A 27,910-nucleotide genomic window follows, 5' to 3' on the forward strand; every position below is an offset into this window, starting at 1 on the left:
TCATTCAGTGTCAACTAATCAGGAACCGTAATTACAGCTGCCAAATGTCTTTGCTTTATAAGGAGAATTTCCATCCTAATCGTGGGTCCTGTCCACACTAAAGGAGGCAGGGATTACTATAGAGCATAGGCCATTGGGAGCATCTTAGAATTTTGCCTACCACATTTTCTCAGTGTATTTCTCTAGGGTCAGGAGGTGAGGGCAGGATGCTCTTTGCTTTCCATAGCTGCTTTCAGGCTATTATTTTCCTTCCTCTCATGAAAAATAACAACAAAAAAACACTGAGTCTGAGACTTGTGCATTTTGGCATTACCATTGTTTCTTTCATTTTATTGCCATCCTATCCCATCCCATCCCATCCCATCCCATGAATTCTTCCAGCAACTACATGAGCTTGTAAGAGGACTTGAGCTCTAGAAAGAAATACAGCCCCAGTTGAGATCTTGATTGCCTTGAGAAACCCTAGGCAGAGGACACAGCTAAGCCATGTCTGGTCTCCTGACACACAGAACTAGTGAGTTGATAAATGTACATTGCCATCTATCCTTCTGGTGTCTCCTGTTCATAAAAGATGTTGGCCTTCCATTTTGCTCCGAGCACAGCCAAGACTGTGGGTGATTTCAATTTCTGTGCCCACCACATGCAGATCACGTGTTGGGAAGGAGGAACGCATAGCAAAGAGCATTCATATCAGCCCTTTATTCCCTTAGGTGAATTCTAGTGAGGTCAGAAAAGTTATAGAAACTTATTTTGCTATTTATTTTGTATTTTATTTGTCTCTCTTCTTCTTGTACTTTTAGATACTTAAAAAAAAGTTAGCTACAATGAGAGATAAGACATAGGAATCAGGGGCTATGTTTGCAGCCCAAACAGCTCACCTTTGAGCCCTGGGCTTAATATTGATTATAATTATTTTAGTAAGGCGAACCCTGAGGAAGGGGAAACTGAGGGAGTTGACCAAGGTTCTGACTGATCAGTTGCCTGAAGCTACTGAGACAGCCAGAAAGGTCTGTTTTAACGAGTCCATTCCTGTGTGCTTTGGTTGCCAAGTACCAATTATGTTCTGATGTTGCTGAAATCCTTAATGTGTTGTTATTGAATAGGAACTTTGGAGAACCCATTTCTTCTTTGCTTGTCCTGCCTCTGTTCTGGAGCATCATTTTGCTAAGTCCCATACTGGACTGGACGTGACTTCCTTGGACGTCTTACCTGATAAGCCAATTGCAGAGAGCTTTTCCTGAAGCTCTGCCTTTACTAATGCCTACAACCTAGCCCTTAGAAGAAGCTGGTACATACACTTGCTGTCTCAATTAGAAAGAATTTACCTGCTGTTGTGGACCTTTTTGTGTTTTACATGTCGCAGCTATCTCTATCTCCATAGTTGGGCAGCATGCTTCAGACAGCATTGAGTAGTGACTCTGTGAACTCTCTCTGTGTAGCTTCTCCGATTGGGAGCTGAGGTGGAAAGAGAGTGTGAGTACTGCCTGGCAGGTTTACCTCCTACCTTTCCAACGACCATTCTTTTGAGCCGTCCTGTCCAACACTGTAGCCATTAGCCACATGCAGATATAAAAATTCAATGCAAATTATTTAAAATTAAATAAAATTAAAAGTTCAGGTCCCCTGTCACACTGGTCACATTTTAGGTGCTCAATAGGTACAAGTGATCAGTGATTACTATATCAGACAGCAGAAATACAGAACATTTTCAGTGGAGATTCAAGTGTCTGCTCTTCTCTTGGGGTTTAAGCTGAACTGACTTAAATTCTCACACACTTAGCAACTTAAAACAGCACCCGTTTATTCTTTCACGATTCTGTAAGTTAGAAGCCTGTCTGACACAGGTCTCACCAGGGTAAATTCAGGATGTCAGCTGTGTTTCTGAAGGGAGCATCTATTTTCTTGCTCACTCTTACAGGTTTTTTGGCAGAATTAAATTCCTTAAGGTTCTAAGTCTGAGATCCTTATTTCTTTCTGGCAGTCAGCTGAGGGCTGTTTCCAACTCTAAAGCTGCCCATATTCCTTAGCTTCTGGCCCTTTCCTCAATATTTGAAGTTAGTAAAGGTATCTTGAATCCCTTTCATGAGTGGAACATCTCCTGTATCTTCCATTACATCTCTGGCTTTCTCTGAGTGAGCCTGTGCTTATAAGGGTCTCCAGTGATTACATTGGGCCTACTCAGATAACCTGGGATAGTCTCCCCATCTCAAGATCCATACCTTTAATCACATCTGCAAAATCCCCTTTGCCTTATAAGGTAACATATTAGAGCATAGATATCTTTGGTGGGAGGGATATTTGTGTTATTTGGTCTATCATATGTCTCCAGATTAAGTTTTGCATAGTATTAAGCAAAAATAGCTTAATATTTGAAAAGGTAGTTATTTGAAGAGGATAATTAAGATCCTACCACCTTTATGTAAATATTGTCATTAATTTGCTTTAGAGGCCAAACATCAGGGGAAGACAAGAAACTTAAAGAAATAGAAAATGAAGACATGGAGAAGGTGGAACCTGGAGAAATGTTTGCTTCTTAAGCCACATTTTCTATGGTTTTCTGATGAAACACATACCCATAATCGTACAGTTTGGAGTACATTGATAACACAAAACCAGGCGATCTCCGAATTAACCATTTAGTCATATTTCGTCTTTAAAAAATAAAAATACATATATACAGAAATGGCATTATAATTATGAAGGTAATATCTGAAATTGAACAATGTTAGAATAATCTTATCAAATTGTAGGTACTTAATGTAATATATTCAATACCTTGCTTGCCTATTAGACAATAGATTGGTAACTTGATTTTTAGGATACTTGAGTAAAATCTTTCTTTCTTTCATTCTTTTTTCTTTTTTTGAGACGGAGTCTTGCTCTGTCACTGGGCTGAAGCGCAGTGGCGCGATTTCAGCTTACTGCAACCTCTGCCTCCCAGGTTCAAGCAATTCCCCTGCCTCAGCCTTCCAAGTAGCTGGGATTACAGGAATGCACCAACATGCCCAACTAATTTTTTGTATTTTAGTAGAGATAGGGTTTCACCGTATTGGTCAAGATGGTCTTAATCTCCTGACCTCGTGATCCACCTGCCTCAGCTTCCCAAAGTGCTGGAATAACAGATGTGAGCCACTGCACCTGGCCAAATCTACTTTCTGTTAATGTTTGTTGTCATTCAGATACTCACCATAGATTTCTATACACTCATGCTTAATTTGCTGTATAAAATATTACATATACAATATCTTTAATTAAAAGATTCTAGGCTATCATCTATTTTAAATATTTTACAATGATACTCTACCTTGTAATAAACTACATTTGTAAGTTTTGAGAGTGAATGTAGCATTTACCTTTTTCATCTTTCATTTTATTTATCTCATTAGCTAAGAAATCTTTCCAGCTTGGACCTACGTCATATCACTGAACTGGATAATGAAACCGTGATGGAAATTGTCAAGAGGTGCAAAAATCTTAGCTCTCTCAATCTCTGTCTGAACTGGATCATAAATGACAGGTAACCTTTGTAACATGTTAAAAATGCTTTTCTAGAGGAAAACATTTAGCAAATACTAATTATTGTTATAACAAGGCATGTCTTTAACTGAAATTGAATGCAACTGTGTCTTTTCAAATTGTTATGTTTCAGTTTTGAAAACCATCTAGATCTATACTTTTAATGCATCTATTGCTTGTGAGTGCAGCAAAGTTTTTAGGTGCTTTCATACAAATATTTGCCTCAACAATTGTAACAATAGTAGGCTGTTGAATTTTTTCTTTGTTATCCATCTAAGAAGTGCCTGCTTCTTGCCACACTTGTAAGTTTGTAATGATATGTTATTTGTCCCTTTAACATTTTTACAACATTTGTGGTTGATTTTATGATTTGGAGAAACCATCTGAAGCATTAACATTTAAACCCTTTCTTAAAGGTGATATCGTTTTTTCAGAGATGGAGTCTCACTGTGTTTCCCAGGTGCAATTCCTGGGCTCAAGCAATCCTTCTGCCTCAGCCTCCCAAGTAGCTAGGACTACAGGCATACACCACTATGCCTTTATTAGCCCATTCTAGCATTGCCATAAAGAACTACCTTAGACTGGGTAATTTATAAAGATAAGAGGTATAATTCACAGTTCTGCAGGCTGTACAGGAAGTATGGCTGGAGAAACCTCAGGAAACTTACAAGCATGGTAAAAAGCAGGCACATCTTACATGGCTGGAAAAGGAAGGAAGAGAGTGACGTGGGAGGTACTACACATTTTTAGACATCCAGTTATTGTGAGAACTCACTCACTATCAGGAGAACAGCAAGGGGTAAATCTACCCCCATGATCCAGTCACCTCCCAACAGGCCCTTCCTCCAACATTGGGGTTACAATTTGACAGGAGATTTGGGTGGGAACACAAATCCAAACCATATGAGCACCTAAGGATGACATTTTGTTCTCAGTATGTATATGTAATTTGTTTCAGAAATTGAAGTCATGTGATGAATAGCTTAATATACAGTATAGAATCAGAAGTTTTTTTCTTATGAATAATGATTAACCCATTTTTCTTTGAAATAATGCAGGAAGGAAGAGAGAGATACAGGAAAACCCTTAGAAGTAGACTATTATAATGAAAACAACTGCAGAGCAGTGCTAGCACTACTGATTAGGTGGATTTGTAAATATGAGCATGAGAGGAATCTTGCCCAGTAAGTTTCCAAGATTTGTTTTAAAAAGATAAGTTTCCGAAAATATTTTCCTTTCAAAATAGAAAGCATTATTTCAGCTAAAATTAGAGCCTATTTAGACTTAAATATTCTTTTAAAAATAGGAGAAATAATTTGTTTGTGTCAGATAATGCTTTAAATTTAAGAAATTTCCCCCCCTCCTTTTTTTTTTTTTTTGTTGTTGTTGTTGTTGAAACCGAATCTTGCTCTGTTACCCAGGCTGGAGTGCAGTCAGTGGCATGTTCTCCACTCACTGTTACCTCCACCTCCTGGGTTTGAGGGATTCTCTTGCCTTAGCCACCCGAGTAGCTGGGATTATAAGTGTGCACCACCACGTCCAACTAAGTTTTGTATTTTTAGTAGAGATGGGGTTTCTGTTGGCCTGGCTGGTGTCAAACTACTGGCCTTAATTGATCCCCCCTCACCTCAACCTCCCAAAGTGCTGGGATTATAGGCACAAGCTATAAGCTACCATGTCTGGCCTCTCCTCTTTTAATTTCCTTTTATACCTTAAAATAAAACCATGTAGACTACATTTTCCCCAATTTTGGTAAATTCTAGTAACATTTTCTTAAATTACCCTGCATTACTCTTTATGTGATAGCCTTGACTTCACTCTTTCTTAGTAAAATTTTTCTTGAAAAATGTACTCCTCTAGAATGGGTATGTGATCACCATTTATAAAACTTCTCTCTTGTTTTTGAATAATACTCACCATATGAAATATATCATCTTCTAAAGAAAATGGAACTGAATGAAGGTCATTATTCTAAGTAAAGTAACTCAGGAATCAAAAACCAAATACTATGTGTTCTCACTTATAAGTGGGCGTTGAACTGTGGGTACACAAAGGCATGTAGAGTGTTACAATAGACATGGGAGCTCCAAGTGAGGAGGCTCAGAGGGGGTGAGGGATAAAAACAGCCTATTGGGTACAATGTACACTATTCAGGTGATGGGCACACTAAAATCCTATACCTCACCACTACAGAATTCATCCATGTAACTAAAACTACTTGTGCCCCTAAAGTTACTGAAATTAAAACATTTAAGAAAAAGAAAATTCAAATAAATTAACTTTCCTGAAAAGAAAGTGTACAAAGTGAAATTCTTCTCTATAATCAACATCCTATATAGACAATTTAAAGTAATTTTTAAAAAGTTATTCATAACTCATAATAAAGTACATAAATATTATCTTGTGGTTTTAAATATCTAACATTAGTTCAATGTATTACCATAAATTTCTTGGTAATGCATTGAATTAAAGGTAGAAAACTGAGTCAGGCGTGGTGGCTCACGCCTGTAATCCCAGCACTTTGGGAGGCCGAGGCAGGCGGATCATGAGGTCAAGAGATTGAGACCATCCTGGCTGACATGGTGAAACCCTGTCTCTACTAAAAAATACAAAAATTAGCTGGGTATGGTGCCGCGTGCCTGTAATCCCAGCTACTCTGGAGACTTAAGGTAGGAGAATCACTTGAACCAGAAGGCGGAGGTTGCAGTGAGCCAAGATCACGCCGTTGTACTCCAGCCTGGGCCACAAGAGCGAAACTCTGTCTCAAAAAAAAAAAAAAAAAAAGTAGAAAACTGTTTCTGCAATAAGATGATTATATCTCACAACAATTTTTTGTGTACAGGACATGAGTAGAAGAGTCATTTAATGGGAGACTACTATAATTGATAAATAAGATACAGTATATACATGGTTTTATGAGTTATGTAAGTAAATATTTTGCTTAGGTTTGTATCATTTAAATAAAGATGGGAGAGTGGATTTCTAATCTTCTAGTTCTTTAAATGCTTATTTTATTGTAGCTGGGTAATTTACAAATGAAAATGTCCAGAGCTCTCACTTTGCCTTCCCTTCCCTTTGTTAGGCTTCATGTACTCAAACCTTGTGCTATTTTAGTCATTTTTTTCCTACTTAACTGTAATGGTTATTTGGTGTTTGATCCTGAATATATGTATTGTAGAGATTTATTTGCAAGGAATGAAAGTGTATTTTTATGTTTTTAATGGAAAAGTTTGGATTAATTGAGAAAACATGCATTTTAATGAGGTTGAGCAGTAGAGTTTCAAAGATCAGGCTCTTTTAGGTTTTAATTACACTACTTGCACTTATCCTGTATACTGTAATAGAAGTTTCAAACATTAAAACCCACTTTACAGTATCATCTAAATTACTCATCTCATTGTTCTTGCCATACTATATTACTAAGCTAAGTAATATTTGTAATTATATTGGTATAAATCTAGAACTTCCCATCAGACTTAATTATAATTTCAGCACTTAGCTGAGATGGGTTAGTAACCTTCCATATAGAGGGCACTGGAATGCACTAATGCGTTTAGCCTATCAATTAATTCTGTTTTACATGCGTTCATTATTGTTATCCTCCAGTAAATCAGAAAGCATTTATTAGCCCCCTACTAAATACATGGTACTGTGTCTCAGACTGTGGGGCACTGAGTTCCTGCTGTTCTCAAAGGTCACTCTCTTTAGGTGACATAAGACATAATGATAATAGTGAGCCTTGTAAGGATTGAGGGGACGAAAGTAACCTTTATTACCCAGGTAATTGATAGGCACTTCACACATGTTCTCATTTAATCTCTTCAACGTCTTTTGTTCAGGGGAAGGTCATACTATTTCTATTAAATTTAGATTATTTCTTTGACTTTCTTTGGCTTTTCAGTGGATGTATTTTTCCATCATCGTTGCAGTAAAAACTAAGTGAGGACAAACAAGAAAAGTGAATGGCTAATCAGTCAATTTTCTGTGTCATAGCTGGGATTCACATGCAATTGACATTTATATATAAAATTCTTAATTTTTTAACTAAGTTCATTATTTTCTTTCATATTGAAAGTATAATGGAACTTTTAGATATTAATTTACATACAATACCTATTATAAGAATTTATCCTGAATGTTGTGCTAGTTTTAATACAGGATTTCTCACATTAAGATAAATTTCAATACTTGTCACAGTCCTTTATGTATAACATTTATCCTAGGTTTTAATAGTTCTTATCTGTGAACTTTTTTTAAGTTCAAAATTTTAAATGTGTAGTAATTGAAAGACTTTACTGTTATGCTTACGGTGTCTGTTAGCATTTTCTGGTCCTCGAATTGATCTCTGTGACTAAGACATGCTGCTCTTTATCTTTGTTTTTCTAAAAGCACTTTTTGTGTTTAGAGAGTTAAACAGCATGATATTTTCTTGTATTCAGAAGGATGGTCTAGTAGTCATTTGACATTTACCATTGCTTTTGAATACAAATAACTTCCAAGTGTTTTATGAAAAGAGGACACTGACTATTTCTATCAGTGATTTAAATTAAACATCTGGTTATTATGTCTCCTCCACTCCCTGATTCTAAGTTTATTGAATTTTTTTTGTATTTATGTCAGTCTTTATTATTTCACATCCAGTTTGGTCTACAATATTTTTATATGTCTGACACAGAGTCCAAAAGCAGCATGTTTTGGGTGTAACAGCTGATGTGTAAAAAACTGGTCTGAGCATTGTTATAGCAATATACTTACAATGGTTCTTTTATTCTTTTTTGTTAATAAGAATTAAATAAAATCTAACTGATTTTAATAGATCTGTACAAAAGCTGTTTTCAGTTTTTAAACTATCAAAGATGTTATCTCCCCATTTTCAATTTTTAACATTGGTTGGGAAAATGAACTTAGTTTAATCTTACGTTTTATATCCCCATTCTCAAACATATGAGCCTTTCTTTGACAGTTGACCATGCTTGCTCATGAATTAGGTGAACAATATAGAAAAATAATACAAGACAAATAAGATTATCTAACATATAGTAGCTAAAGTCACAAAGCATAACAAAGGCCAGAGTTGTTGTTAATATCAGTTAAATTGCCATGATTTGCTGTGTGAATCTTGTATTTATGTAAGGGAAGCTATTGCATCAGTGCACACTCTAAAATTTGGAGAATTTTAAATCTTAGACTGTTACCCAGTTTCTTTCAAGTAAAAAATAAAACAAAATATTGCTATTTTATTTTGTATATGCTAGGGGTTAAAATAGTACCTATAGCTATTTCTCTCTCTCTCTCTCTTTTTTTTTTTTTTTTAAAGTCAGTCATGCTCTGTTGCCCAGGCTGCAGTGGCACAATCTCAGCCCACTGCAACTTCTGCCTCCCGGGTTCAAGTGCTTCTCCTGCCTCACCCTCCCAAGTAACTGGGTTTACAGGCATTCACCACCATGCGGGGCTAATTTTTGTGTTGTTAGTAGAGACAGAGTTTCACCATGTTGGGCAGGCTGGTCTAGAACTCCTGACCTCAAGTTATCTGCCCACCTTGGTTGGCCCCCAAAATGCTGGGGTTACAGGTGTGAACCACTGCCCCCAGCTAGATATTTCTCTTTAAATATAACTTTTTAATAAGGCCATTTGAAGTTGCAAACTTCTGGTCCACAGCTGAGTCTAGTCCACAAAGCTGTTTTGTTTGGCATATACAGTATTTAAAAATTTTGAATTAGTTGCCAACACTTTAAAAATTGGGATAGTTCACATAAATATTCCGAATTCAGGCTTTCTTTTGGAAAAGTTGTGGACCCAATAATACTATGCCCACATTTTCTCATGTCAACATTCTTTTCAGGATGAGGAACAGACTGTTCTCTTTGGCCCCCTTTCCATTTATCCACTCTTCCCACCAAACTGAATTATCCTTCCTTAAAATTGAGATGTAGAGAATTTTAGATATTTCATATTTAAATCATATGGTTCTTTTTAAATGGAGTCTGGTAAAATATATTAAAAAACTGATAGCTCATTAGTCTACTAAATTGGTTATTTACTGTTACAGGCACCGGAATGTTAGTCAACAGGTGGAAGTTATAGACAGAGACAGAATGCAGTTTAAAATAAGTTAAAACTTTGATTTTCATCGACTGCCTTCCAAAATAGAGAGTGTACTCTTTGTTAGTGTTCAGAGTGCTGTAAAGGAGTTTCCTGAATTATAAGGAGGGTTGGACTAGTTTATTAAAAAGTCCCTCAAACTCCAAACCTATGATGTGAAGTTGCTTATTTTAAAATGATTCATTGGCAATGTTTAGTGTTTGATTTGTGATTCCTTTGTTTTCAATATTAAGAAAAATCGTAATACTATTCTCTCTCTTTTTTTATTTTTGTATAGAAAAAGTCCTCTTTTGTTTTTTTAGGTGTACTGAGGTGAAAGTTGTAGAGTGACAGATTACTCCACCACCCCTTTCAGTGAGACTGACAGCACCTTGGCTCATGTAAAACTCAATGAAGCTTTATATAAAGATTTTTCTAACTCCCCTGATCTTCTCTGGGTGTTTATTCTGTTTCTTCTTTCAAATTTCCGTTGATTCAATAAAAAGCGGTGATATTTAGAAATAAAGTTCAGAGAGGATTTGAGCAGGTGTTGGTGATATAAAATATTTGCTGAGTGCCCATTGTGTTTTATTTCCAAGAATTGTTTTGTGAACATATGCTATATATTGTATTTATAAGTGTTCAAGGACTGGGTAGATAATCTACCATCTTCCTGTGAATGTCATGTCACAGTGGACTTAGAATTTTATTTCATTTCAATCCCCTAATATTACTTAATTCTCCTAGAGACTGAGGTTTAAAGATTGCCCAAGGGGAACAAACCTATCCATTAAATCCAGCAGGCAGAGTTGAATTTGAGTTTGAGACTATTTTGTTTTCTATTAAAGTTAAGTGGTATGGAGGAGAGAAATACTTTTCACCTTGGAGTATTGAGTGTGAAGTTTGAGCCATTTTCTATCATAAAAGCCTGAAAACTTGAAAATAAAGAGGTGGCCAAAATCATGTTGACTGTTGAAGCTGCTTGGTGGTGGTATTTATAGCAGCACTGCCCTGCCTCTATAGAATGCAGAGCAATCTGTCTGCATACTTTTGGTGCCTAATAATGTGTCTGGGCTGGTTAGGTGAAGCTTTAATAAAACTGAATTTTAGCTTATTTTTTGTAATCTACTGAATAATTTTGTGTATGTTCTATGACATTGTTTGTAGTTTTGCAAAAAGAATAATGAAATATTCTTTATGAGTTCTGAGAGGATTATAGAAACAGCATGGAGTCTTTCTAAACTAGTGACGTTAGTTTGAGGTTAGCATATTTTTGACACTATCTTTTTTATTCACATACTCACAATTATGTGTAAGACCATCCCTAGAAGGGTAGTTTGGTATTGGAGTAACTATTATTCCGGGCTTCCAAACTAACTTTAAAAAATCATGAGGCCAGGTGTGATGGCTCACCTCTTGTCATCTCAGCACTTTAGGAGGCCAAGGAGGGTGGATTACTTCAGCTCAGGAGTTCGAGACCAGCCTGGGCAACATGGTGAAACCCCATCTCTGTAAAAAAAAAATTAAAAATTAGCCAGGCATAATGGCACATGCCTGTAGACCCAGCTACTGAGGAGGCTGAGCTGAGAGGATAGCTCCAGACTGGGAGGATTGCTTGAGACTGGGAGGATTGCTTGAGACTGGGAGGCAGAGGTTGAGGTGAGCTGTGATCGTGCCACTGCTCTCCAGTCTGGGTGACAGGAAGACCCATCTCAAAAAAAAAAAAAAAAAAACAAAACCATGCCTTCTCTGTTCTGTCCATTAGATCTTCTTTCTAAAATCATGATTGGCCATGTACTGCTACTGAGTTAAGAATGTATATATACATTTTCTTATCTCTCTGTTTTTTTTTTTTTTTTTTTTCCTGGAGCAAGGACAATAGCAATGGCTAAAAATAGTTACTACTTAATTACTGTCTGTTCCAGACACTGTTCTGTTTATACACATTGTTTTATGTAATCTCTACAACAACCTTGAGGAAGGAATTATCCCCATTTTCAAACAAAGGAATTAAGGCTCAGACACGTTGAATAGTTCACAACTAGGGGAACCAAGACTGGAACCCATTTTTGTGGTCTTGAGTCGAAGCTCCTACCATGAAGGGCATACTATGTTCCATGTCCTTATTCTGCTTCAGACCTAGAGTGACCATATATCCTGATTTGCCCAGGATAGTTCCAACCCATGCCTGTTGTTTTGGCATCCTGTCAGGTTTAGTATTTGTGCTGCTGCTGTTCCTAAGTTCCAAAATATCTTGCTTTAAATGATAAATTAAATGGTCGTCCGACCTCAGACATCAGACACAGTTGATCATTCTGAACGTGGTTAGAATGGTACCTTTGCTTTTCCCTATGGGATATCTGAAGGGTGACATGTTTGAATATTTTATTGCAAATATCGAATTGTGGATATTTTAAAAAACAGCTTATTTTCTGTAAAAAGTAATTTTTCCAGTCAACTCCATTTGTAAATAGTTTTCATTTCTTATGATATTTCTTGAGGAAAAGTAGAAAATTTTGCCCATTTTTTTGTGTTTTGCATTACACATGACTCATAGTTGGTCTGAAAAAGAATTTCACTAATAAATTTTGAATAGGTATTTATGTAACTTATAATGATGCACAATTATTTTTACACATATTTCACTATCTGTAAATGCTTCCTTGTAGGTTGTGGCAAATAATCATTGCAGATTAAAGGAGACTACTGGTTATAATACTTTGAATAAGTTGTCTTTCAGTTAAAAAGAAGGAAGTTATCTTCATCGAAGGGTTCAGTACCTTTGGCAGGAAATAACTGGCAAAATTAATCTCTATACTTTTTTAAGTATGGTTCAGTACCTTTGGCAGGAAATAATTGGCAAAATTAATCTCTATACTTTTTTAAGTATGTGGGGTTTTTTTTTCCAAATAATTGATTATATTTTACTACAAAAGGCAAAGTTTTTCTGATAAAATTATTTGTGCATTTATCCCTAGATGAGATTCTTAGTGCATTCAAATTTAAAGAAACTTTTTCAGTTGTTTGGCAGGTAGTGGTATTAAATATCAGTTCTGATATTGGTTCTTTTAGTACTTCTAGTTGTTTAATATCATTTTTAAGGAAATACTGGTTGCTATGTGACACCAGAGTATTTAACTTAGTAAAATCACTTTAAAGGAAAAGTCTGTATGTTATGTGTATATTTCAAGCTGCTTTGACTTTTAACTCCAAGAGATGAGATGGGACTGAATTTGATGTGGGTGATTATGGCTTATTGATTTTCCATGTTGACGTTATTTTGTCTAATAGAATAATGTGAATATTTATTATCGTCCTAACATATAATGGTCATTTTTAATTTCAGTGTTGTCTTTGGTTCCTAGTGAGTAATAGTGCATAAGTGAACATTTCTACAAATACAAATAGTAGTGACTAAGAGGTTCCATAGAATCACATTATGGATATTTCTGGATGTGCTCCTCTAAATGCTGCAACTGCTTTTGTGTTTTTCAGGCCATAAAAAAGATGAGTAAACAGAGGTAGGCATTTAGCTTGCAGTATTTAAACATATTTTCCATTTTATGAAATCATAATTTGTGATTAAATTACAGGAAAGAATATGATACATTTTGTGTGATGGTGAATACAGTGTTATAAGCCCATGGATTTAGGGACATCCTAGTCTCTCATCTGTTTTAAAACTGCCAACAATGAAGAAAATCTTCATTTATTGATGACAATGATGATACTTTATTGACTGCCTGGACAAATTTGTACCATCTCCCACTTCTCCCAGGAGTTGTCTTATTCCTAATTCACCAAACCAAAAGTGGCAATTAAAATAACTCACTGTTGTCAAAATTTTAAAATGTATGATAAATGAAGCCCAGTAAATAGTGAAAATATGAGAAAGGTGATTAAATCTGACAATTTTCTTGTAAAAGACTTGAGATGATAAATATCTCCTGTGATTAGTTATTAATTTAGTGCAAGGGATTTTGCTTCAGCCTAAAATATTTTATGAACAGTGGCATAAAGAAATATTTTAGAAGATAGGTACACACATGTTTAACCATAGGAGAAATTGCTGGAACTTGATTGGTAGTAATTAAAAATGGCAGACATGACATGCAAGTGTCTGGGCTATTTTCTGTATGACAGACCTTTCAGAGATTAAGAAAGGAGGGTGTTTCCTGAAGACATGAAGAATGGCAGAATACTTTCAGCTTGAACCTTTATGCCTCATGAAAATGGAAAGGTTTTATGTATATCATTCTTCAACTGATAAAACATTTAATTTAAGACAGTGTAAAATTACTACTCACTTACTGAAGTGTGAAAAATATCAAAGTTGTTACTTAATAATTATAGTTGCACTGCTACTAATAATTTCCCTTAAAATGAATGTGAATTCCATTTATTTAAAGAAAAGATGAAATAATAATGATGATTGTAATGAAGTGCTCTATCATGTTACTGTCTAGCTGAATCTATAGCACATGGCTCTGTTGGTGGCATATATTATTGTGCGACTGTGTGACGTTTTGTTTGTGAGTCTTTCTCCTTGTAAGGAGGAGCTGGGTCTTCATCTTGTGCCCTCTGCCCTCACCTCACAGCCCCCCTCCACCTCTACTTCCAGTCAGCACCTCACACAGGACCCTGCTCAGAGAATTAATTTAATACATTCATGTTGAGAGAATTATAGATCATGCTTTTGTATGATGAATAAATTTTCTTTTAAATTTGGCTCAAACTCTGGCTGAAATCCAGGCAATTGGTTCAGATTCTCCCTTTCTAACAGATTTATTTATTTCTGAATAAAGTTGGTGCTTCAGAAAGTGAAAACTTAATGTCATTGTTCGGATTCAGATAAAGCTTGCTTTATGTATTACATGCTATTTGTCTGAAAGCCATAGCCTCATTTTTGAACAAGGAATAGAATTCCAATGTTCAATCAATGCATTTTGCCCTTTTAGTAGGGACTTTGGAATACTTTGATTGAAGAAGTGAAGAACCAGAAACTTTGCCTGCAGACAGTTGCAGCTTTTTTTTTTTTTTTTTTATTTTTTGCTTCTTTGTGAAAAAAGTATGGCTATATGAGAAAAAAATCTTATGAGTTTTTCTTTAGCTCTTTTTGTAGTACTTTTAAGTGCTACCTTTCAAATCTATAAGTGTTTGGTTAATTGCTACTATGAACCTAAACACACTTATTAAGGCCAGGTTCACATTAGAACAATTATCTGGTTAATTGCTCTGGTGCAAAAAGAGGCTAAAAAATCATCAGAACATCAAGTTGTGAAAGCACTGGCAGGAGTTTCAAAACCACCAAGCATACCTACTGCAAATCACATCAGCAAAGCAATTAATTTAGGCTAATTGCTTTTCTGTTTGTTCAAGATGCACTTTGGAACTGTCTTTTGAAATCGTGGCAATTTAGATTAGTGAGCAATATAATTTAAAAATGTTAGAATAGTCACTATTTTTTAAAAGGGGTAACTATTCCATATAAACCTGTACAGTATATCTCTCATCCATGTAGTACTTTGAAATAATTAAACAAAATAAGATTATTTTATATATTCATAAGATTTCCATAAAAAATAAATTGAGGAGTAGATTACCTATTCCTGAACTATAGCATAGGGTTATCTTTAATCCTAATTATCAGTTAGAATTATCTAATTTCAACAATTCACGCTATGACAGCTTGCTGAATGTGGTGAGAAATAGCCTCCAAAGGTGACATTGGCTACTGGCATTTTCTCCAGATGAATGTATGTTTGGCTTCTTATATGGCTTCTCATAACATAATCAGGATTTTACAATGTATTAACCACCAGATTTGACACAATTCACATTATTGAGGTTTTCCTTGTTATTAACAATTATAATTTTGGCAGCACCAATTTGTCAAAAATTGTAAACTACTTAAGTTTCCAGCTCTTTCTCTATGAAGCAGTGTTGTAGCAGGTCCTCAGCTGAAAAGAATGACAATTTTAGGAATCAATTTCTTGTTAGGGAATGTAGAAAGACCATTATTGGAGGAATAACCTTTCGTTCCCCAAACTGTTTCTCTGTTTACCATATTGTCAAACAAACAAATAACTCTTTCATTTACCTCTCTCTTTCCATAGAAGCAATTCTTATGTGGTATGTTTAGTGACATATCCTGCCCCATTAAATTGTTCAAAGAAAATAGGTTGTATTGTATTAAAGACTGTGGCTCTGCAAATGAATCTTCTAGAGAAACACGTGTTAAAGGAAGTCCTGCTAGCAATGATCATTTCTTTACTGTAATAAATTTGATCTCCTCATAATTCAGTATGAACAGATCTTTGGACATAGCTAATTAGCTACATCACAAAATTAAAATTTTCTCTAGGGATTATTTTCATAGGAAAAAAGTATATGTGCTTTTTATAAGGATATATTTTTCTTCTTTTATAAACTTAATGGTTTTTTTTTTTTTTTTTTTTTTTTTTTTGAGACGGAGTCTCGCTCTGTTGCCCAAACTGTAGTGCAGTGGCCGGATCTCAGCTCACTGCAAGCTCCGCCTTTCGGGTTCACACCATTCTCCTGCCTCAGCCTCCCGAGTAGCTGGGACTATCGGCGCCTGCCACCTCGCCTGGCTAGTTTTTTTTTATTTTTTAGTAGAGACAGGGTTTCACCGTGTTAGCCAGGATGGTCTCGATCTCCTGACCTTGTGATCCACCCCTCTTGGCCTCCCAAAGTGCTGGGATTACAGGCTTGAGCCACCGCGCCCGGCCAACTTCATAGTTTCTAGTAGTGCTACATACTCAGTCTAGATTTCTTGGTGATGCTATTTGTTGTGGAATGTTCAATTAGAAAGCTGCTGTTGGCTGGGCACAGTGGCTCACACCTGTAATCCCAGCACTTTGGGAGGCCGAGGCAGGGAGATCACTTGAGGTCAGGAGTTCGAGAGCAGCCTGACCAACATGGTGAAACCCCGTCTCTACTAAAAAAAAAATACAAAATTAGCCAGGTGTAGTGGCACACACCTGTAATCCCAGCTTCTTGGGAAGCTGGGGAGGAGAATCACTTGAACCCAGGAGGCGGAGGTTGCAGTTAGCCAAGATCGCACCATTGCACTCCAGCCTGGGCAACAAGAGCTAAACTCCATCTCAAAAAACAATAAATAAATAAAATAAAGCTGCTCTTGTAGGTAAAAATATCAAATTAGATGGAAATTCATTGATTAGATCAAATAGAAAAGTGTTGAAGGCTCTTAAAACACAGAAAAAATCAACCAACCACACAACTTAAATGATAATATCAGATGTTGAGTCTGGATCTTGGTCTTCTGTTGAAATCTGTGACTGAAGCAGCAGAGTAATATTACTTCATGTTGGGGAAAATGCAAGCTAGTACCTACTTTTGTCCTTCAAAACTTGACTTCTGTGATTATGTATAGTTGAAAATATAGGTACTATAAAAATTTCTCTATTTTGTAGATGATAGAAGATGTCAAAATATAGATACAATTTGTGGCTGTATTTTTATATATGCACTCTTTTGTGCAATATGACATTGCCTGTCCTCCCATCAAAAGGTAGAGTCTTTTTCTCTATCCTTCTATCCCCTTACATCTGAGCTGGCTTTGTGACTTGGCTGTGACTGATAGAATATGGTGGAAATTTTGTTGTGGTACTTCCAAGCTTTGGCTTCAAGAGGCCTTGTAACTTCTGTTCTTGCATTTTTGGAATACTACCACCAACATGTGAATAAGCTCAGACTGGTCTCTCTGAGAATAAGAAATCACATGAAGATGGAAGTCTAACCAACAGTCAGACATGTGAGTAAGGCCATCTTAGACCATCTGTATAAGTCCGTTTTCATGCTGCTGTTAAAAACATACCTGAGACTGGGCAATTTACAAAAGAAAGAGGCTTAATTGGACTCACAGTTCCATGTGGCTGGGGCCCTCAAAATCATGGCAGAAGGCAAGGAGGAGCAAGTCACGTCTTACATGGATGGCAGCAGGCAAAAAGAGAGAGAGAGAGCTTGCGCAGGGGATCTCCTCTTTTTAAAACCATCAGATCTTGTGAGACTTGCTTACTGTTGTGAGAACAGCATGGGAAAGACCTGCCCCCGTGATTCAGTTACCTCCCACCAAGTCCCTCCCACAACACGTGGGAATTCAAGATGAGATTTGGGTGGGGACACAGCCAAACCCTATCCAATCTTAGTCAAGCCTTCAGAGTCCTGCAGTCCTTTGTAGTAAAACTAGCAGAATTGCTTAGCAAAGCCCAGTTCAGATAGCTGGTCCACAGAGTTGTGAGCAAGTAAGAGCTGTTTTTCTAAAGCTACTAAATTTTGGTGTGGTTTGTTTTACAGCAATAAATGACTAAAATACTGACTTTGTAGCTGCCCTATGTGGGGAATTTTATATTAAGTCAGGCTAAGAGTTTTTCATTCATTAACTTATTTAATTATCACATTAACTCTATGACATAGGTATCATTATGCCCTGTTGTATAAATAAAGTAAAATGGAGCACAAATAGGTAGAGTGTCTTGCTGAAGATCACAGATAGCAAGTGCAGAGCCAGGATTGAATGCAGATCTGTCTGACCTCAAAGCCCCCACAATTTCCTAGCTGTCAAACTGCCTCCAATACCTTATTCTGAATTTACAAATATAGCTGGTTGCAACAAGCAGTTAAACTTACCTTGGATTCCCTGAAATACAAGTGCTAGCTAATAACATTACGATAAAATAAATATTAAATAAAATAAATATTATAATAAAATAACATCCATTTGCAGTTTCTGGTACTGCTATTTAATCTTGAGTATTCATTTAGTGAATGCATGGAGAAAAAGCACTTCTTTTGGTCTCATAAGGGCCTGAGTCTGAAAGGGAGAATGTGAAAACAAATTTTAAAATATATAAATATAAGCCCTTGACTTTATGTACATTAAAGATAGTTTTGGTATTTCATGGTATTAAATATCTGTATTCTTTTCTTCTCTGTTGTCAAGTTATGGATAAATTGAGAGGGGAAAGAAGACCCTTCCTTAGAATGATTGTGACTGTGGCATAATCACCACTATATTTATGCCTTCAACATCTACGTCTTCTAATAAAAAGTCTTATAATGCTGGGCACAGTGGCTCATGCCTGTAATCCCAACACTTTGGGTGGCCAAGGCGGGTGGATCACTTGGGGGTCAGGAATGTGAAACCAGCCTGGCCAACATGGTGGAACCCTGTCTCTACTGAAAATACAAAAATTAGGCAGGCTTGGTGGCAGACGCCTACAGTCCCAGCTACTTGGGAGGCAGAGGCAGGAGGATTGCTGAACCTGGGATGTGGAAGTTGCAGTGATCTGAGATGGCACCATTGCACTCCAGCCTGGATGACAGTGCGAGACTCTAGTCTCAAGAAAAGGAAAAAAAAAAAGGTCTTATAATAGCATAACTTCTATGGTATGTATGTAATAATGGTACTAATATCTACCAAAAAACTCCACATATAGAAATAGGAATCTTATTTTTGAAATTATTTTAACTAATACCTTAATGACATTACATCCATAAACTAGTTAATATTAATAGGTGATTCTGACATGTATATAATATCTCATCATGCCTATTTACCATAGCAACACACTAATCAGACCTGCCTCAGATTTTATTGCTTGTTAAATATTAATGTCTGGGAGCATTTTCTCCATGATTTATTATGGTATTTTGAGAACTGTTTTCATTTGGGAAATATGATTTACATTTGTTTTCCTTTTAACTTGAATTTAAACTGAATTCCTATTTTTGGTATTGATACAGTCTTTTTTCATTAATAAATTACCAGTGATTTTAATATTGTATTGTGCACACATGCACATGAATATTTTGCTATATATGAGTATATATTTGAAGAATCTTATTTTACGTTTGGGGAAAGAAGGGAGAGAGTAAGTTACATTTTTTCTTTTACTTTTAATTTACGTTCAGATGGATTATAATTTTTTGAGAATGTTACATTGATAACAGCATGGGAGTTAAAACTATAGCCAGGAATTGTGACTTTTCCACAGTCTTTTGCTCCTAACCAGAAGCTCAGTAAATGCATTTTGATTGATTGATTGGATGGCAATCAAACCTACTGAATATAAGCTTATGTTCGAGGTAAGATAGAAGAAAATTGACCTACTCAAGTTAAACAAGATAGAATACATCAAAATAAGTCAGTAAAAATCTTCAAGTTCATTTATTGGGGGTAGACATGACCCTTAAAAATACTCTGTAGGCCGGGCGCGGTGGCTCAAGCCTGTAATCCCAGCACTTTGGGAGGCCGAGACGGACGGATCACGAGGTCAGGAGATCGAGACCATCCTGGCTAACACGGTGAAACCCCGTCTCTACTAAAAAATACAAAAAAAACTAGCCGGGCGAGGTGGCGGGCGCCTGTAGTCCCAGCTACTCGGGAGGCTGAGGCAGGAGAATGGCGTAAACCCGGGAGGCGGAGCTTGCAGTGAGCTGAGATCTGGCCACTGCACTCCAGTCTGGGCGACAGAGCGAGACTCCGCCTCAAAAAAAAAAAAAAAAAAAAAAAAACTCTGTAAATGTAATGGAAGAGTTAAAGCAGCACTCACTGAATTCTCTAACATGGAATGGTGGCTTATGTGTGGGGTATGTGGATTCAGTTTTAATCTAACTGACAACGTGTTAACCTTACTAGATATGAAAAAACAAAATACAGGGGGATAAAAATGCTGGAGAAACATAATCTTCTTGTGACAACAATTTATTTGGAAAAGAGATGACAAAATATGTCAAGACAATGCCCTGGCTTTCTTTATTAAATTTAGTAAATGAATTTGAAGGAAACCAAAACAACAGTTGTTTTCTATAACATTTCTTTCTGCAGATGTATAGACATTTATGGGATGACTGTCTTTGAGGAAATATATATTACTTACATAGAGTTAATATTTTGGATATTATGTCCTTGTTGGAATTAGAAACTTTCAGTAATTTATATCCTTAAATAGATTTCTATCTTCTTTTTATTTCCAAGATTTTTCTCACAAGTTTATTCCCAGTACGGAGACATCATTATGTTATAGAGGAGCTTTTTTGTGTGAAAGCTCTTGGCAGCCATCCATCTCTAAGTAGGACATAACAGTGAAGTGAAGCTTGTTAGAGGGGGAGAAGTGTAAAGTATTACCAAGCAGGCCCTGACAGACATTTAGACATCCACACAGACATTGCTGCTGCTTGATGGCCATCTTCCATTGTGAAAAATGTAGCTGTTTAAAAAGAGAAAAGGTCACAGTAACTTTACAATGCTACATTCCTGATGTTTATGGTACGCACACGTATTTTACACCTGATTCTCCAGTGACAGTATTTTTCTTATGTTTAATTTCAATGGTTTTATTTTTCTTTACTAACTTGCCACTCTTAGTTGTACACTGTATTTCAGTCCTCTGGATTCTCTATGTACATGTTGCACTTGGTAAAGCATTTAGAATTTGTGATGATCCACACCAGTTGTCTTGGGGGTATGCGTGGGAGAGAACACAGAATAGTAATGCAAAGTGGTAGGAGATCCTAAATCACAGCTCTCTGTGTTTTATTAATGCTTGTATTAACATTGATTTCACTTTAGCTGGGTGTTGGGAGGATGATGGCCCGCAAGCATTTAGATGGAGCAGACTGCCTGGGATTCCATCTAGATAGATTAATCTTCAAAACAGTCAGTCCTTAGGCCGTTAATGGAAAGTCTACATATGGGTTATTTCAAACATTCTATTAAAGCAGTCATTTGAAATGTGCCAATCATATATGTATGAAAATTTCAGAATATACAAAAAGAAATTCTGTTCATCAGTAATGAGCTGCAGTCATTCTTTTGATAATCACATTTGTAAGCTAGACCCATTTGAAAGAAAGATATCCAGTCTTAGTGTAAAAGTAATTTTCTCCATGAAATCACCCTTCCACTTCCCCTCTCTTTTTTAAATTTCAAGAGAGTAGGTGTATTCAACTGGGTTGTTTGATTTTAAGTGAAACTTAACTTCCAAAGACTGCAAAGTGGGAAAATCAACAACTTTTGACTTTCTATTTCAAGGGCAGCTGGAGTAAATTTTGTTCAATTTTTATCTAATTTGTTGTGACTACTTTTGACATTCACAAATTATGTCATTCACTTTGACATGCAGATAGGAAAATGAATAACTTTGGAATTCAGATGTGATGAGCTCCTCACAGGTGCTTAGACATGTTGCTTCCCATCTCCTCATTCCTCCTTTCCCTAGGAACAACAATATGATCTCTAAAAGAGATGTAGTGTTTCCACCAGCTTTTATAAAATCAGTCTTTCTTTTTCTGACCATTTAAAGAACATTTGTTTCTTGGATAATTTCCCCCCCTTTAAGTTGTGCCTTCTTCCCTTTCTTAAAGCTGTGATCTGTTTACTTTTTTGTCACTGTAGTCTCTGATGACATTTTCTCAGGTAATTTATTTCCCCTTTAATATGGATCTTCTTCACTTTCTTAAATCTGTAGAATATTTTCTTTTATTGTTGTCAGTGTCATGGATGACATTTTCATCTGGTTCTTGACATATTCCTTTTATAAAACATGGCTTTGTAAGGAGTTTTTTGGTCACTGACATTTTGGCAAACACTTGCCAGTGGCCACCAGAGAAGGTCAGTTAGACTCAGAGCAATGACATAAATTACACTGAAAGGCTTCTTCAAATACCTATGAATAGAGCTTGCAGTGGGAACTAGGAGACTGAGGTCCTTTATGTTTTTGTTTTTGTTCCAAACTTTTATTATTGGGTCATTTGCTATATAACCTTGCTAAACTTATTTAAGTTCTCTTTTATGCTTGGGGTAATGGGAACCCACCTTAGTGAAATGTTTGGAGGCTTAATCATGTTTCAAAAGCACCTTGAGCATGAATCATTAGTTCATTATTAGAATGGTGGCTTGGGTGGTACCATCAATCATCGATGCTTTATCACCGTCTTAGCCTCATGGTTTTCTGCAAATTGACAGTGAAGGTCTTAAATCAAACTTTGTAAAGACACTAGCAGATTCTTGAAGGTTACTTTTTGCTTATGGTATGGTAGCACTGAAGTGTTCACGATTATCTGAAGAAAATAGGACAATTATAGTGTACACATACTATCTGTTTTCAGATTAAATGGACAAAGTGTATTCAAATTCATAATAGAGATTTAAAAAAAAAACAGTGATCTCTACTTATATTTTATGCTGCCATAAAATAAGATCCCTTAGTATATAGCTATTTTATATTTTTGTGAAATGCTTTTCATTTGGATTTTTCATCCAAACATATTTTAATGAGTTAAATTTTAAAATATATATTTTAACATTATCTGTACGTACACATACACATACAGTCAAATGGATTAATAGGAGATTAAATGAAGTTCAAAATATTCCAGGAAGCATACCTTTTAATTTCTAATTTCTAGCTCATTTGAGAAAATGATCTAGTGACTGAAAATTAACTATTTACTTTGAGTGTTTATATTTAATTTTGAGCTTGATGTATTCCGGGAATCAAAGGATCTGATTGGAAATAGTGTCAAAGGTCGGCTAATTTAGCCTTCTGCCAACAAGCTCTTGGCTCTTTATCTATTGCATATAGCTTGTTGTTTTTTGTTTTTCATCTTTTTACCATGTTTTCTTCATATATCATCTGGGTCCACTTTGTTAACATATCAAATCACACTCTATCTGATGCTCAAAATGCTTCTTACAACTACAAGATCAGCACTTTCTTAGAGTCTTTTTAAAATCAGGTTATTTATTATTAGTTTTTTTAAAAAAGGCTATAACACATCATCTTAACTTTGGAACTTAGAAACGTCTGTGAGAAATTTTAAAAAACAGAAGTGTCTCCGTGGAGCATGTGTTTTGCAAGAGTAGAAGAGGTAGGGCACTGTGGACTGCCAAAGGGCAAACTGCTAGAGGTAAGATACTGGCAGGTGCTGATTTTTCTTTGCTCGGGTCTTGCTCTGTTTTTCCAGGCCCGTGCATGCAGGTTTATTAAAGTGCTAATGCTGTTTATTCCATATTTATTGGCAGCTCTCCAGATTTGATTATTGATATATCTGAATTACAGTGGAATACAACATCAGTCTCACTTGATTCTTTCCTTAGATATTTGCCAGTAGAAATATATATACCTCAATGTCAGGTAGATCACATGTACTTTTTAATCTGCATGAAAGTGAAATGTTATAAGGGAACTGTCAACTGCTTGAAAATGAGCTTTTGGTGGGATAGTGAGGTGTCTCACGTGCGCTTCCTCCTTAGGTTAGTGTATTGTTTCACTCTCTGAAGAATAATCACATTTTCAATGACAAGCACTTAAGTGTGTTTGTGGATTTCCTTTGTTGTTCCCATTTTCTGTGCTTTGGTATTTTGTATCTTGTACAAACTGACTAAAATGTAGATTAATAAACTGCAGAGTAATCCAATTTGTGACTGGTAGTGGATGGAAGAGTTTTCATGTTCCTGCATGCTCTTTTTGAAAATTTTAACCACAGACACTCAGAATTGTAAAGAACTCTCAAGCAGGACAACCCATCTAACACCTATATTTGCTTTTTTGAAACTGAGGCTCAAGGATAATCTGTGACCTGTCCAGATTCATGCAGCTAGTTAGTGATGAAGGTGAAGCCTGAATGCTGCTTTCCATTAATTTTGAGGCTGTTACATCCCACTATGCTCAGCTACTCCCTTGCCTTTCTTTATTAGTGATTTATTTGTCACCAATGTTTGTTTTCTTTCATGGTCTGGAATTGACTGTAGTCTCTAGATTGTAGGCCCTGGTATTTCTTTTATGTTCCTTTGAATGGAAAATAGCATACACACAGTAGATTTTTAGTAAATATTTTTAAAAGAAAATCAGGACTACCAAAAATCCCACTATTCAGAGATTTCCACTGTTGACATTTTGGTGATCAGCTTTTCAGTTATGTGCATATCCATGTGTAACTTACCCACTTCCTTCTGTAATTACACTGTCTGTAATATTTTGCAGTTGGTGTCTGTCACTTAACTTCTTTTTGTTTTAATAAATACAGACCTATGTCACCATTTCTAATAGGTTAGTGGTAAGATTTTAGCACAGTGTATTTAACAAATCTCTTATTAATAGACATTCTGACTAGTTCCAATTTTTACTCCTATAAATAACTGTATGATAAACATTTTTATACCTATATCTTTTTATATACTTTTTGTTGTCTCCTTAGGAATAATTTCATGAAATGGAATTTCTGTGTCTGTGTCTCTTTCTCCATACCTATGCCAATTGTGGATGCTGTCATCAACTATTTTGGAGCATTTAAAAATGGCTTTAAGGTTTAAGAACTGACACTTGGAATAAGTTATTTAGGCACAAGCATAATTTTCACTAAGGGGCAGAATACTGTAATAGATACAAGCATCAGCTCTGGAACCAGACCATCTGGATTTGAATCCTGGCTCTGCCACTTTCTACCTGCTTGTCATTGGGCAAGTTATTTAACCTCCCTGTTTCTCATCTGTAAAATGGAGACAGCAGTAGTACTTACTTCATAAACTTATTGTGTGATTTAAATGTCATTATACATGTGAAGTATTTAGAATAGTTCCTGGCACATAGTTAACTACTTATAATACATATCAGTTATAATAATGATGATGATGATTATTATCAGTCAGTGAGCATTTGATTTCTACCTACAATGATGTTGGAATGTGGAATTTGAAAATAAATATGAGACATTACCACCACAGTGTTCAAAAAAATACCTACAATATACTGGAGGAAATAAGACGTGCAGTAAATGAAAGTTGCATAATTAGGTTAAATAAAGCAGAACTACAGCCTAAGAAGAGGCTTGTACTAAGACATCGTTAATTACCAAATGAGTGATATATTCATGAAATAGGGTCCTCTTTTAATACTTGGGAAGGCAATAATGAAGTTTGTTTTACTTGTTTTTTATTCTAACAGGAACAAACTTTCTGCTTTAGAGTGATCATGTTTCTCAATTGGTACACCACAGTCCTGGTTCATGTATGGCTTCATGTCATGGTTGGATAATACACTAAGTATATGCTTATCCTATATCCTGTTGATATTTTCTTTCTGTCAGTGTCGTTGTGATGTCAGTTCTTGCTTTGGCTTGAGAACTATTTTGATTACTAAGGCATCTTTGTTCATTTGTTCTATTTTGGAGTGATTTTATAGTTTGGTTTAGAGGATAATCTTATTTTCAGGTGCTCAGGGAAAAGCTCATACTTGCCTATCATGTACTGCTTATAAATACCAGGAGATAAAATCTGGAAAAATAGTTTATTGCCAGGTTTTAGATGATCTAGCATGTTGCATTAAGATAACCAATAACGACTTTATTTTTCTGAAATTAAAGAGAGCAATATTTCAGGCAATTAGGTGGAAAGTTTTAAAACTATAAGTAAAACAAATCCAGTGTTTCTTAGACCTCTAACATATAATTTTGCAGACAAGTTTGCATGTAATGCTAAACATATTTTGACCAATATGTAGTTCTCCATATCTTCAGTACAGATTTTAAAAAATGTTTTAATGTCCTGCATTGTTGACATCTGAGCCCATTTTCCTGTATTTGATTGTCAGTTGAGCCTTCTTATCTTATTTCCTTGCCTTTGGTATCACAATAGTACATTTAAAGGATTGAGAGTTTAGTCTTTGAATTATGAATAAATGGTAAGGAGAATATAAAGGAATAGAGGTTGATTCTCTGATGGGCCCTGGCAAAAATGAAACATTTTAACCTCTTTCATTGTAACTGTCTAATTAGATATTATCAAATGTAGAGAAAAATGCTTGTCACATTTGAATTTATTATGTAGGAAATATGCTCTGAATCATAATGGTACTAGATGACTTTTTTCTGATGTAGTTAAGAATATTGTAATATAAGAGTTTGATCCAGTACAGTTTGTATTTTTTACATCATTTTTAATATGTTAGGCACTGTGCTTTGTACTGGTGATACGTAGTTGAATCAGAAGTGGGCTCTACTCTGAGAAATTAATAAGACCTATGGATGGCTACCTAGGATTTCATAAACCTCTGCACATCAATACAGAATAATACTGATAACCACTAACAGTTCTGTAACGCTGACTCTGACAGTTACTATTCCAAATGTTTTATATATATATATTAAATTTCCAGTTGCCCTGTGAAGTAATACTGTTATTGTGCCCAGTTTTCAAATGAGAGAACCAAGGCACAAGAGATTAAATAACTTGCCCAATGTTGTATAGGTAGAAAACAATTTTCTATCCCAAGTGAGGTATTTTGAGAAGCATTATTCACATGTCACTGTTTTGTATCTTATATACATTATGAGAAGTAGTTGCTTGTGCTATCCAATAATGAACATGTGGAAATTGCTGAATGTAATTTCATTCATTCATTTACCAGATTTTTATATGTTTGTTTGTTTGTTTTTTAGAGACAGAGTCTTGCTCTGTTACCCAGGTTGGAGTGCAGTGACAAAGCTCACTGTAACCTTGAACTTGTGGGCTCAAGCAGTCCTCCTGCTTCCGTCTCCCGAGTAGCTGGGACTACAGGTGCACACCACCACCACACCTAGCTAATTTTTACATTTTTTAATGGAGATGGAGTCTTACTCAGGCTGGTCTCAAATACCTGGCCTCAAGCTGTCCTCCTGCCTCTGCTCCCAAAGTGCTAGGATTACAGGCATGAGTCACTGGACCCAGCCCCAGGTGTTTATTGAGCTCCTGCCTTGATCCAGCATTTGGAATAAAGCAGTGAGTAGAACATTCGGGTTTCCTACCTTCATATAGTTTAAAATTTGACATGAATTTGCCACAGAATTTATAATTTAGCAATATTTGCCTCACAGAGTTTTTAACTTAGCAATAATTGTGTAATGCTTTTGCCACTTTACATTTTCATAATTAGTTTACCCCTTTTAACTCTGCTGAGCATGCTCTGAAACCTTATTTGCTGTTCCTATAATTAATGGTCTCCAATTTGCATATGTGGACAGTTTTTAATTACTGTATATTGTACTTTTCTGTAACCTAGATTTTTCACACATTGCACAATAAATTCCTTAACCTTTTATATGTCTAACTTCATTCCTCTTGCTGATGAAAGATGGTCCCTGGTTCTCACTTAGGTTTTCTTACTTACTTTTAGGAACTACTAACAGGGATATAGTATTTAACTAAAAATTTCTATTGCAATCAAATTTCTTTATATATGTGGAGAAAATGAATATGCTTTTATTATCCTAATGAGAAAGTAATCCTGGACCC

General features: G+C 35.8%; 1 protein-coding gene across 2 annotated transcripts in view; it reads left to right on the plus strand.

The window, feature by feature from the left end:
* FBXL17 (F-box and leucine rich repeat protein 17) overlaps positions 1-27,910 on the plus strand; it is a 550,690-nt gene that overhangs the window by 211,608 nt on the left and 311,172 nt on the right. For both annotated transcript variants that reach the window (XM_033178969.1, XM_033178970.1), the window contains one exon: positions 3,387-3,517. In XM_033178969.1, coding sequence (XP_033034860.1) covers positions 3,387-3,517 — 131 coding nt within the window. The remainder of the gene's footprint in view (positions 1-3,386; positions 3,518-27,910) is intronic.

This window comes from Trachypithecus francoisi, unplaced genomic scaffold (genome assembly GCF_009764315.1).
Source record: "Trachypithecus francoisi isolate TF-2019V2 unplaced genomic scaffold, Tfra_2.0 Lachesis_group2, whole genome shotgun sequence".
Classification (NCBI taxonomy): Eukaryota; Metazoa; Chordata; class Mammalia; order Primates; family Cercopithecidae; genus Trachypithecus; species Trachypithecus francoisi.